Raw genomic sequence first — 14176 nt, forward strand, 5'->3', positions numbered from 1 at the left:
CCGCCTGGACAGGTGGAGCAGGTGGGTCTACCTGAGCCGAGGGGCCCACTAGTGACCGAGGCTCCGGCTGAGCAAGCGAAACAGGGGTCGAGCATTGCTCACAGTGAGGGTAGGTGGAACCCGCAGGTAACCTAGCCGCACAAGAGGTACAGGACGCAAAAAAACCCCTGTGCCTTAGCGCTCTTGCTCCTTGTGGACGACATGCTGTTGTCTCCTAGGAGAGTGATCACTGAGGGTATATGGGAAAGGGTATACAGCCCGGCCGAACAGAAATATATATATACAGAATACGTATCTATTCCGGCACCCTAGGGGGACCAGCACCGGGTGACCGGTGTGGCTTACCGACCGCTAAAAAGCGGAGTGTGTGTCCTCCAGATTCCCTGCCTTAGGTCTCCCAGAGCTGCAGAGCTCTTCCCTGATAATCCTCCACCGGCAGAATGGCAGAAAAATGGCTGCCGGAGCTCTCAGGGGAGGAGTGGAGCCGTGGGCGGCGCTAGGAAAGTGCGGGAATCTGGGGTCCCCACAGTGATCAGTGAGGGGGGAGGAAACATACAGGATGCTCCGGCCCTCACATCCGACGTCAGGTCGGCCGTCCCGCCCTTACCCCTGACAGACAGGCCCGGGGGCGGGAGTTTTGCTACTAGGCCGCGATGAAGCCGGGGACTAAATTTAAGACCGCGGCCGACAAGCAGGCGCGGTCGGCGCGGAAGTCCGCCGGTCTTCACAAATCAGCAGCTGCTGCAGCGTCCGGGAAAAAGGCGCTCCATGCACAGTCCCCATGGGAACACAGAGTACCTTATAGATGCAGGGCCCGGTCCCTGAGGATGAATAGACTCCTGTCCGGCAGATTCCCACAGGGGCTGTGGAGGGAGCCCGGTCCCAGTAAATGGATGACCGGTCAGGATCCCACTTCTCCCAGAGCCGCTAAGGGATGGTGAAGGAGACGGCATGAGGCTCCGGCCTTTGTACCCGCAATGGGTACCTCAACCTTAACAGCACCGCCGACGTAGTGGGGTGAGAAGGGAACATGCCGGGGGCCCCGTGGGGGCCCGCTTTTCTTCCAACCGATATAACTAAAATGAGAATGCATGAGTGGATGTGTGCCTCCTTCCACACAAAGCATAAAACTGAGGAGCCCGTGATGCACGGGAGGGTGTATAGGCAGAGGGGAGGGGTTACACTTTTAAAGTGTAATACTTTGTGTGGCCTCCGGAGGCAGAAGCTATACACCCGATTGTCTGGGTCTCCCAATGGAGCGACAAAGAAATAGAACTTTTTGGTATCAACTCCACTCGCCATGGAGGAAGAAGGATGAGTGCAACCCTAAGAACACCATCCCAACCGTGAAGCATGGAGGGTGGAAATATCATATTTTGGGGGTGCTTTTCTGTAAAGGGGAGAGGACAACTTCCCCATATTGAAGGGAGGATATATGGGATCATGTATCACAAGATTCTGGCCAATAACCTCCTTCCCTAAGTAAAAGCATTGAAGATGGGCCATGGTTGGGTCTTCCAGCATGACAATGACCAGAGATACAAAGCCAGAGCAACTAAGGAGTGACTCCGTAAGAAGCATTCCAAGGTCCTGGAGTGGCCTAGACAGTCTCTAGACTTGAACCCAATAGAAAATCTTTGGAGGGAACTGAAACTCAATGTTGCTCAGTGACAGCCCTGAAACATGAAAGATATGGAGATTTATATGGAGGAGTGCACCACAATGCCTGCTGCAGTGTGTACAAACTTGTTCAACAACTACTGTAAACGTCTGACCTCTGTAATTGAAAACAAAGATTTTTGTACCAAAATTTAAGTTCTGTTTTTCTATTGTATTAAATATTTATTTCATGCTATAAAATGCAAGTTAATTATTTAAAAATCATACAATATGATTTTCTGGATTTTTTTTCTTGATTTTGTGTGTCTCAGTTGAAGTATACCTACGATAAAAATTACAGACCTCTCCATTCTCGCCAAGATCCATCAAAACGGTTATGGAACACATGATAGCGGGCAGACTAGGAGCCCTAGAACAATCAATTAGGGGCAGTGGATGGCATACTCTGGGTACTCCTGTAACTGACGGGCATAGCAAAAATTTGGGCATGGGATAGCGCAGTGAAGAATGTATGTACCTTAAAAAAATAGTAGGTTGATATGTTCTGTTGGATTGGTTCTTTCTTATTATTTGTTTTATTCTGGATAATTTAGAAAGAATAAACAAGTGTGGTCAGTCAACTAGGCTGTTGGACTTACCTGTCTTTGCTCTAAGATGTTCAGGTGTTTGACTGCTCACATGTTAATGCTGAATAATTACTAGAATCATCTGTACTGAGCGTAGTTTTCATTATTGGATTTAATGGAATCTTTAGTGTTTAAGCATTAATAATGTGATTGTGAGAATTTGTGTTCTACTGTAATCAAAAGGCCACACTGTAACCTTGTGTCATAAGTTTGGTGAATGTTTAATAAAAATTACATGTTTTAAAAATTACAGACCTCTCCATTCTAAAGGCCGCTTTACACGCTGCGACATCGCAGCTATCGCACCCGCCCCCGTCGTGTGTGCGTCACGGGCAAATCGCTGCCCGTGGCAAACAATATCGCTAGTACGCGTTACACGTACTTACCTTCCTAATGACGTCGCTGTGACCGGTGAACAAACTCTTGTTTAAGGGGGAGGTTCGTGCGGCGTCACAGCGACATCACACAGCGGGCCACCAATAGAAGCGGAGGGGCGGAGAGCAGCCGCATTAATGTCCCTCCCACCTAGTTGCCGGAGGACGCAGGAACGCTGTTGCTCGTCGTTCCCGGGGTGTCACGTGTAGCGATGTGTGCTGCCTCAGCAACGACTAACAACCTGCGTCCTCAAAGATCAACGATCTTTTGGAAAGGAACGACGTGTCAACAATTAACGATGTTTGCTCCTTTTGGATCGTTAGCGGTCGCTCGTAGGTGTCAAACGCAACAACATCGCTAACGACGCCGGATATGCGTCACGAATTCCGTGACCCCAGTGATATCTCGTTAGCGATGTCGTTGCGTTTAACGGGGCTTTAACTCATAGGTGGGAACACTTGCAAAATTGGCAGTGTATCAAATTCTTTATATATACATTGGGGAAAATAAGTAAGTAAACAGGGTGTGTGCAAATAATGGCTCCAAGATTTTAAAGTATGTGAGTCTCACAAAGAGAGAATTAAGCAAGTGTAAACAAATGAGCAGAATCAAATAACCATTATATTATGTTTAATACATCTATAAAGAATGCAGGAAAATAAGTACCATATGAGTGTGCCCCTGGGACACTGAGGGGGCATTTGACGCTCATATTGACACTGAGGAAAAATACACTGAACAAAAATATAAAAACACAATACTTTAGTTTTTGCTCCGATTTTTTCATCAGCTGTACTTAAAGATCTAAGACTTTTTCAATGTACACAAAAGGCCTTTGTTAGCAAATTTGTATAAAATCGGTGTAAGGGGTACTTTGCACGTTGCGACATCGCTAGCATCGGCTATCGATGCTGAGCGCGATTGTACCCACCCCCGTCGCACATGCGATATCTTGTGATAGCTGCCGTAGCGAACATTATCGCTACGGCAGCTTCACACGCACATACCTGCCCTGCAACGTCACTCTGGCCGGCGACCCGCCTCCTTCCTAAGGGGGCGGTTCGTGCAGCGTCACAGTGACGTCACACGGCAGGCGGCCAATAGAAGCGGAGGGACGGAGATGAGCGGGACGTAAACATCACGCCCACCTCCTTCCTTCCGCATAGCCGGTGGAGGCAGGTAAGGAGATGTTCCTCGCTCCTGCGGCTTCACACACAGCGATGTGTGCTGCCGCAGAAACGAGGAACAACATCGTATCTCTTATTGGTGCGACATTATGAAAATGACGGACGCTACACAGATCACTGATTTTCAACGCTTTTGCGATCGTTTATCGGTGCTTCTAGGCTTTACACGTTGCGACGTCGTCACCGGCGCCGAATGTGCGTCACTTTCTATTTGACCCCGACGATATCGCAGTAGCGATGTCACAGCGTGTAAAGTACCCCTAAGGCTGGAGTCACACTTTGCGTATCTCGCGTGAGTCTCACATCGCATCACCCGGCACGGCCACACATTCTCTGGACAGGAGTGTGTCAGCTGCTGTATTACTATACAGTTCAGACGCTCTTGTCCAGAAAGCATCAGGCTGTGCTGGGTGATGTGATGCAAGACTCTCGCAAGATACGCACAAGTGTGACTCCGGCCTAAGGCTGGACTCGCACAAGGATCGCATATCACTGCATCGCATGGCTCTTTTGACAGGAGTGGGTCAGCTACAAATATTTCGATGCAGATGCACGCTCCTGTCAGGAAAGCCACAGCTAGTCCGGGCGATGCGATACACACAAGTGTGACTCCAGCCATAGTGAGCCCTTCTCTGTTGCCAAGATAATCAATCCAGCCTCTCAAGATGCTAATTAAACAGTATGATTATTGTACAGGTGTGCCTTAGGCTGGCCACAATAAAAGGCCACTCTAAAAATGTGCAGTTTTGCAGTATTGGGTGAGTCCGGGGGAGGTCAGAAAATCAGTCAGTATCTAGTGTGACCACCATTTGCCTCTCTCAGTGTAGTAACACATCTCCTTCGCATAGAGTTGATCAGGTTGTTGATTGTGGTCTGTTGACTGTTGCTCCTCTCCTCTTAATTGGCTGTGCAGTTACTGAATATTGGCAGGATCTTGAACACGCTGCGGTATATGCCAATCTTGAACATCCCAAACATGCTCAGTGGGTGACAAGTCCAGTGTGAGTTTGCTGGTCAAGCAAGAACTGGGATGTTTTCAGCTTCCAGGAATGGTGTACAGATCCTTGTAACATGGGGCCGAATATTATCATATTGCAACAGGAGGCGATAGTCGTGCATTAATGTTAAGGTGAACTCTTAACCAGAGATCACTAGTTGCCTACTGCCTGGCCGAATTGATATGGGCCAAGTGCATGCATAAAAGAATCCACACCAGACACAGTCGGATATGAAGTCTCTTCTTGGTCACAGTAGAAAATGGCACCAAACAGACAGAGGAGACTCATGCATCCTCTTGATATAGGCTAGGGGCGTACACAAGTTCAGATATGCCCATTTAGTGGGACAGTTCATGGGCTAGCGAATGGGGAGATCCGTGTTGCTGTTGATGGGCAGGTCTGACTCCAGTGGATGAAACCATGACGATGGGAGGGACGTCATCTGGTGCATCCATGCTGATGGTTTGGTCTGTGATGTCTTCTAGCTTGACCAGGGGTCTTCTTTCATCTGGACATTCCTTGCATTCCAAGCAAGGTGTGGATAACAGGAAATAGCAGCCATCTTTATATCTGTGTCATGTATATGATCTGAAACCTGAATTATGTAAGGCAAATCGATATATTTCCCACAATCCCTTGTCAAAAGGTTAATTAAGTATTTGATGTAAAGGTCCTCCTCAACATTAATGGCACAACAATGGGCCCCATGATCTTGTCACGGTATCTCTGTGCCTTTAAAATGACATCAATAAAATGCACCTGTGCTCGTTGTCCATAACATACACCTGGCCATATGATAACCTCACCACCATCATGGACCACTCGATTTACAAACCGCTCAACCACACAATGCCATACACACAGTCTGCCAACTGCCCTGTACGGTGAAAACCGGCATTAATCCGTGCAGAGTTCACCTCTGCAAAGTGCCAGATGCCATAAAATGTGAGCGTTCGTCCACTCAAGTCGGTTACGATGATGAACTGCAGTCAGGTGGAGACCCCGATGAGGATGAGGAGCAGCAGATGAGCTTCACGGAGACGGCTTCTGACAGTTTGTGCAAGGCCATTAATTCTTTGATTATGCAAAGCGATTGTTGCGGCAGCTGTCCTGTTGGCCGGTCTCAGATGATCTTGGAGGTGAAGATGCTGGATGTGGAGGTCCTGTCCTGGTGCGGTTACACATGGTCTGCGGTTGTGAGGCCGGTTGGATGTACTGCCAAATTCTTTAAAACGCCTTTGGAGATGGCTTATGGTAGAGAAATGAACATCCAATTTATGAGCAACAGCTCTGGTGGACATTGCTACAGTCAGCATGCCCATTGCACACTCCCTCAAAACTTGTGACATCTGTGGCATTGTGCTGTGTGATAAAACTGCACGTTAGGGTGGGTACACATGATCATAATTTGCAGCGTTTTGGATGTGGTTTCACTGCATCCAAAACGCTGCATTGTACAGTAGAAGCACAGTGAATTGGACTTATAAAAATCCCATACCCACTGTGCTTCATTTCTCCACTGCGTAAACTGACATGCAGTGTGGCTTTCCAAGCCGCAGCATCTCAGTTTATGCTGCGGGAATGCGAGTGTTCTCCACAGGAAGAATAGAGTTAAAGCCCGTAGCGGCCCAAACTCTGATCGTGGGCACTGGCAGCTGTGGTCTCCTGCGGACAACACTCGCGGTCCCGCAAGAGAAGACATGCTGCGTCCAGGACGCAGTGTGTACTGATCGTGTGCACCTGTGTGCGTGCTGCCATGCTAAAAGGGCAGAATGAGCGCAGGAACTAACGCCCTAGTCCCTGGCCTCATTAGCATATGATAAAGGTTCTCTAGAAATACTCTGTCTAAAGATATGTTTAACTAGACTAGATATAGGGACTGTTCGGCAGGGATTAGCAATATGCACCCAGAACTGCTCGTGGTTCTGGGTGCATATTGCTGCACCTCACATGTTTCCTTTAAGGCCCATTTCAAACATCCATCACTTCACCGTATGCCGAATCCGGCACGCATGCAGTGCAGTAAATTCATGTACAGTGGAAGCGTGACACCATGCGGTTGTGTGCTTCATGCAGAACCGCATTTGTCCGCATGGTGTCGCGCTTCCACTGTAAATGAATCTACTGCACTGCCGGCAAAAATGCTGGATCTGTGAAACAAGCCTAAGGGCAGGAGATTATCACTAGAGGACATCTAGCCTAAAGCACTGAGTAGCAGTTCTCGGTCACTATACATTGTACACAGAAAGCTGTGGTGTGGGTAGGTTATGCATGCACACTGCTGAGGAGCGCGGCAGAGCCGGTGGCGGTGACCGCAGCTTCCTCCTTCCTATGCAAATGTATTTGCGTCTTTCAGACGTAAATACATTTGAACAGTGCACCAGGACTGGGCCCCGCCCCCGACGTGCAGCAACGTGATGAGATCAGCACCTTGCTGACGTCATCACAGTGCTGCGGGCGCCACACAGGAGACATCAGGAAGCGGTAAGCGCTTCATGGAGGAGCGAAGATGGCAGGTTTAATTAATGGAGATGAGTGGGGAAGGGCTGAGGACACATAACGGGGAACATTTGTGAAGGAAAACAGCATTGTGACAGGCAGAGGGGGAGAACTGTATTCTGAGGGAGGGGGGGAGGCAAGAGTGTGTAGTGATGGGGTAGTGTAATTTGTGTGTGTGTAGGGGGTGATGGGGGGTGCATGGTATTATGTCTGGGGAGGGGGTAATGGAGGGTGCACTGTATTGTGTGGGGGGGAGGAGTAATGGGGGTGCATTGTATTGTGTGTGTGTGTGTGTGTGTGTGTGTGTGTGTGTGTGTGGAGGGGTAATGGGGGTGCATTGTATTGTGTGTGTGCGTGGGGGGGAGGTGTAATGGAGATGCATTGTATTGTGTGTGTGAGGGTAATGGGGGTGCAATATATTGTGTGTGTGTGTGTGTGTGGGTAATGGGGGTGCATTGTATTGTGTGTGTGTGGGTAATGGGGGTGCATTGTATTGTGTGTGTGTGGGTAATGGGGGTGCATTGTGTGTGTGTGTGTGTGGGGAATGGTAATGGGGGTACATTGTATTGTGTGTGTGTGTGTGGGGGGGGGGTGCGGAGTCATTAATCGACGACTAATTAGTGTGATATCAGTGATATTAGTCCTGGACCTGTCCGCACAGGTACAATCCCCTGTAGTGACTGCAGCGCTTGTAGAGTGATTAGGACACAGGTATGTGGCGGAACAATCCACAAATCAGGGAAGCAAAGAGCAGAAAATACATCAAGGTCTGCTACACAGTGCAAAACTGTGTCACATAGTGCCATACAGTACTCACATAGCGCCATACAGTACTAACATAGCGCCATACAGTACTAACATAGCGCCATACAGTGTGACAGAGTGATACAGTGTCACATAGTGTCACGTAGTGCCATACAGTGCCATACTTTGATGTAATTTTATTCTAATTTAGTAAACAGTGAATTTTACATTGGCAAGAGAAAGTCTGTTAAAAGTATAAAACATTGGGGTATCAATGTACACCAAAATGATCTAGGAGATCAATCCCTGATGTACAGAGGTCCCCCAGAGGGAAGGGTAGCTCCCCAAAAACTATATATGACATTATCTGTTCTGAATGCATGCTGAAAATGGGTAAGAAAAATAATATACAGTGATTTGGTCTAGAAAAAAAACAGTTCACACAAGGGGATAATGATACTTGGATACAGTGATACAAAAAAATATTATAGTCAAAGATCAAAAGAAACAGGCAACTGTATATAAGTGTCTGCAAAATAAGTATGACGGAGTACAAATGTGCAGTAGTTAATATAGACAAGAAAAAACAAAAACATTATTTGGCTCTTAATGAAGTCTCCACTTAGTAGAGATATTTATCACACAACAAATAAATAAAACAGCAATTACAGACCATTAAGCTGATCCACATTACATAGTCAGTATCTACCTGTATACATAGTGAGACAGCAAAGTGCTGCAGTGAGACCACACAATGTGCACACATGCACAACACACTTTCACCGCTTAGACTTCATCAGCAGAAGACGTAACAGCTCATTAGTGTCCCGGGTGTCGCGGAGTGCAGCGTAATCTGGGAGTGGCTTCGGCTCAAAGTCTATGGAGCCTCAAAACGTAATTGAGGGCAACTGTGGGAACCATTGGACTACATCAAATCTGGGAACTTTGCTTTCTAAAAAATGGGTAAATAAAGGACAGTCTCGTTTTTGTTTCTCTCTTTTTATGTTGTTCAGGTTTCCATTTGAAGACCACATCTGAGACCTTTGACTGTGTTGGACCTGCATGGGTTGCTTCATTTTTAAATAAATGAACAAGAAAAAAAAAGTGTGTGTGTGGGGGGGTGTTTTGTAATTTTTACTTACCGAGTTAGTAAAGGGAGTGTCTGATAGAACCCTCTCATTACTAACACTAGGGCTTGATGACAGCTGACACAGCCAACATCAACCCATAAACCATTACCCTGATTGCCACCGCACCAGGGTAATTGGGAAGAGCCGAGGTGAAGCGCTAAGATTGGCGCATGTCATGTGAGGCACCACTTCTGGGGTGGCTTATGGCTGGAATTTTTAGTCTGGGAAGGGCTTAATCACCATGGAACTTCCCAGCCTGATATCAGCCCCCAGCTGTCTGCTTTATCTTGGTTGGTAATCAAAAATAAGGGGAACCCTACATTGTTTTTTTTTGGTTTTATTTTAATTTAATAATTTATATTTTAGTTAATCAAGCCTAAACATCCACATGAAAGGCACTAAAGGAGGGTTGTCATATTCATATATATATATATATATATATATATATATATATATATACATACATACATACATACATACACACACACACACATACAGGATATCTAATACTTTTCTATCTTTTCTCTCTTTATATTAGTTTCTGTTTTCCTTTGAGATGCGTGCAAGGAAATAAAATTGGACAGAATACGACTGCTCCATGTGCCATCCGATGGGTGCAGGCGCCATCCGATTGTTTCCTCACACCCAGTGACTTGCACTGGTATCGGCGGATATATGCAGCATGCTGTGATTTTGACTTCAGCCTGAATCCCAAATGAAGAACTAGCAGACGAACAATGCGTCCCTGAATAACATGGATGCAGGCGCTATCCGATGTTTTCTGGCATTACACATAAATGGTAGAGAGGCCTATAGAAAAGTCCCATACACTGGCCAGAAAAAAAACACAGTACACTGTGTGCAGAATTATTAGGCAAATGAGTATTTTGATCACAGGATACTTTTTATACATGTTGTCCTACTCCAAGCTGTATAGGCTTGAGAGCCAACTACTAATTAAGTAAATCAGGTGATGTGCATCTCTGTAATGAGGATGGGTGCGGTGTAAAGACATCAACACCCTATATAAGGAGTGCTTAATTATTAGGCAACTTCCTTTCCTTTGGCAAAATGGGTCAGAAGAGAGATTTGACGGGCTCTGAAAAGTCCAAAATTGTGAGATGTCTTGCAGAGGGATGCAGCAGTCTTGAAATTGCCAAACTTTTGAAGCGTGATCACCGAACAATCAAGCGTTTCATGCCAAATAGCCAACAGGGTCGCAAGAAGCGTGTTGGGCAAAAAAGACACAAAATAACTGCCATGAATTGAGGAAAATCAAGCGTGAAGCTGCCAAGATGCCATTTGCCACCAGTTTGGCCATATTTCAGAGCTACAACGTTACTGGAGTATCAAAAAGCACAAGGTGTGCCATACTCAGGGACAGGACCAAGGTAAGGAAGGCTGAAAAACGACCACCTTTGAACAAGAAACATAAGATAAAACGTCAAGAAATATCTTGACTGATTTTTCAAAGATTTTATGGACGGATGAAATGAAAGTGACAGTTGATGGGCCAGATGGATGGGCCAGAGGCTGGATCAGTAAAGGGCAGAGAGCTCCACTCCAACTTAGACACCAGCAAGGTGGAGGTGGGGGTACTGATATGGGCTGGTATCATCAAAGAGGAACTTGTGGGACCTTTTCGAGTTGAGGATGGAGTGAAGCTCAACTCCCAGTTTCTAGAAGACAACTTCTTCAAGTAGTGGTACAGGAAGAAGTTGGTATCATTCAAGAAAAAACATGATTTTCATGCAAGACAATGCTCCATTACATGCATCCAACTATTCCACAGTGTGGATGACCAGTAACAGTCTAAAAGATGAAAAAATAATGACATGGCCCCCTTATTCACCTGATCTGAACCCCATAGAGAACATGTGGTCCCTCATTAAATCTAAGGTCTACAGGGAGGGAAAACAGTACATCTCTCGGAACAGTGTCTGGAGGCTGTGGTGGCTGCTGCACGCAATGTTGATCGTAAACAGATCAAGCAACTGACAGAATCTATGGATGGTAGGCTGCTGAGTGTCTATATTGGGAACTCATTTTTTGGGGTTTTGTTTTTGCATGTCAGAAATGTTTATTTCTAAATTTTGTGCAGTTATATTGGTTTACCTGGTGAAAATAAACAAGTGAGATGGGAATATTTGGTTTTTATTAAGTTGCCTAATAATTCTGCATAGCAATAGTTACCTGCACAAACAGATATCCTCCTAAGGTCAGTTTCACACATCCTTCTTTTTGCCGGCTTGGCGGATCCGGCGGGCTCCCGTACAGTGAATACAGTACAATGACAGCGCTGTTACTACCGGGTCACATGCGCCGGTCACATGACAGCATGTGACCGGCGCTTGTTGCGCTGTCATTGTACTGTATTCACTGTACGGGAGCCCGCCGGATCCGCCAAACCGGCAAAAAGAAGGATGTGTGAAACTGGCCTAAGATAGCCAAATCTAAAAAAAAAAAACCCACTCCAACTTCCAAAAATATTGAGCTTTGATGTTTATGAGTCTTTTGGGTTGATTGAGAACATAGTTGTTGATCAATAATAAAAAATCCTCTGAAATACAACTTGCCTAATAATTCTGCACCCAGTGTAAAACATACTGACACAAAAATGTAGAAACGCAAGGAGAAATCTGAAGTAAAATACAGTGGAACCTCGCTTAACGAAAATTTCGCTTAACAAGCAAAGCTTTTTGTAAATTTGTTACCCGGTTTACGAGAAAGCTTTGCTGTACGAGCAAAATCCTCACCTCACACACTTCCGGTTCCGTACATCCACCGCGCTCTGACCCGCACTTGCAGTCCACACAAACACACACGCACACACACACACGCACGCACACACACGCAGTATTATGCTCACCTTACCTTTCGTTTCATCGCCGGCCTCATGGTTCTTGTAGTCCGCCGGCACATTGCGACGATGGAGGAATCCTCGCGGCGAACTACAAGACCCAGGAGGCCGGTGATGGAATGGAAGGTAAGGCGAGCATAATGTGTACCTTCCTTTCCATTGCCGGCCTCCTGGGTCCTGTAGTTCGCCGCTCCAGGATGTGTATTGACAACCACAGCGACGAGGCAGGAACTTCCCCTGTCAGACGCTATTCAAAGGCAGCGCGCTGGCCAATAAGAGGCAAGCGGCTCCTGCCTGTGACGTCAGCGCGCTGGGAGCGGAACCACCTCCCTCGGCATGATGGTTACCCGATACACAGCCCATACTAGCGAACAGCAAGTCCCAGGAGACCGGCGATGGAACGGAAGGTAAGGTGAGCATATATGTGCGTGTGCATGCGTGTTTGTGCATGTGTAGAATGGCACAACAGGGGACCAGGATGGGACATTTAACAAGTTGTGGAAGGAATTGTCTGCATTGCAATGGTTTCCTATGGGAAATCTTGCTGTGCTGAACGAGTAACTTGGCTAACAAGCACAGTCCCAGAACGGATTGTTCTTGTTAAGCAAGGCTCCACTGTATATATAATGGCGCATGGCCGGTGAGCGTGGGGGGGGGAGAGGGGGGGCGCGCAGACGGTGAACGTAGACGGTGAGCGTGGGGGGGGGTGCGCAGACGGTGAGCGTAGACGGTGAGCGTAGACGGTGAGCGTAGACGGTGAGCGTGGGGGGGCGTAGACGGTGAGCGTGGGGGGGCGTAGACGGTGAGCAGGGGGGGCGTAGACGGTGAGCAGGGGGGGCGTAGACGGTGAGCAGGGGGGGCGTAGACGGTGAGCGGGGGGGGCGTAGACGGTGAGCGGGGGGGCGTAGACGGTGAGCGGGGGGGGCGTAGACGGTGAGCGGGGGGGGCGTAGACGGTGAACGGGGGGGGCGTAGACGGTGAACGGGGGGGGCGTAGACGGTGAACGGGGGGGCGTAGACGGTGAACGGGGGGGGCGTAGACGGTGAGCGGGGGGGGCGTAGACGGTGAGCGAGGGGGGCGTAGACGGTGAGCGGGGGGGGCGTAGACGGTGAGCGGGGGGGGCGTAGACGGTGAGCGGGGGGGCGGCGTAGACTGTGAGCGGGGGGGCGGCGTAGACGGTGAGCGGGGGGGCGGCGTAGACGGTGAGCGGGGGGGCGGCGTAGACGGTGAGCGGGGGGGGCGGCGTAGACGGTGAGCGGGGGGGCGTAGACGGTGAGCGCGGGGGGGGGGGGGGGGGGGGGGGCGCAGACGGTGGGCGTAGACGGTGAGCGCAGACGGTGAACACTGTGCTCCTGTATGTCCACACAGGTACAAGCGCACTGACAGGAGGGTTCACTTACTTTCCCATCTGTCCCCGCCCACATCCCCCTGGGCAGCGCTGCACCGGGCACACAGCTGTACACGGATCACACCGCAAAGCATCACGGGAGCGGTACCTGAGCATTTGTGTTCTATGAAGCCGCTGACTGGCGCAGTCCAGGCGGGGCAGCCGAGGAAAGCCAGCACGCTCTCCAGCACCCACTCTGCGTCGTCGGCCATTGGAGCCGCTCTAGGCCCCGCTCTCCGGCCGTTCTCCCTGTTCCCGGCCGCCTTCTCTGTGTCTCGGCGGAGCTGCAGTCAGGACCCCGGATGGAGGAGTGAGGGACTGTGCACGCGCAGGGGCTGAGGGCGGAGGCGTCTCCAGGACAACCGGCGTCAACGCGAGCGCTCAACAGGCGGGAGCGCGCGTCCTGCGAGAAACGGTTCTCACCTGAGGATGTAGCGAATCTGAGCCTGCGAAGTGATAATATGGAAAGTGTGACAACTCAGCTCTGCTACGTCTGTATACCTCCGTCCGTGCATCGCTCTCTTCAGCTGTTCACAATGATAGAACCATCAGTCTATACTGGACCCTGCAGAAATCCGTGCTCCCACCAAAACAAACCCATTTATAGGAATAGAATTCATTTTTCATCTGCAGAAGCTGTTCCAGCAAATCCGACACGTGTGAATTTCGGCAAAATGCTCAGAGATGAATGGGAAGGGGGGGGGGGAGGAGTACAGTGCCTGGAGATGGGGGGGGGAGTACAGAGCCTGG

The 14176-nt window shown here is 48.7% G+C and overlaps 1 protein-coding gene across 1 annotated transcript in view; it reads right to left on the reverse strand.

The window, feature by feature from the left end:
• CFAP36 (cilia and flagella associated protein 36) overlaps positions 1–13771 on the reverse strand; it is a 95055-nt gene extending 81284 nt beyond the window's left edge. The window contains exon 1 of the mRNA XM_075339378.1: positions 13536–13771. Coding sequence (XP_075195493.1) covers positions 13536–13638 — 103 coding nt within the window. The 5' untranslated portion in view covers positions 13639–13771. The remainder of the gene's footprint in view (positions 1–13535) is intronic.
• Positions 13772–14176: the final 405 nt, after the last annotated feature.

Source organism: Anomaloglossus baeobatrachus, chromosome 3 (assembly GCF_048569485.1).
Source record: "Anomaloglossus baeobatrachus isolate aAnoBae1 chromosome 3, aAnoBae1.hap1, whole genome shotgun sequence".
Lineage (NCBI taxonomy): Eukaryota > Metazoa > Chordata > Amphibia > Anura > Aromobatidae > Anomaloglossus > Anomaloglossus baeobatrachus.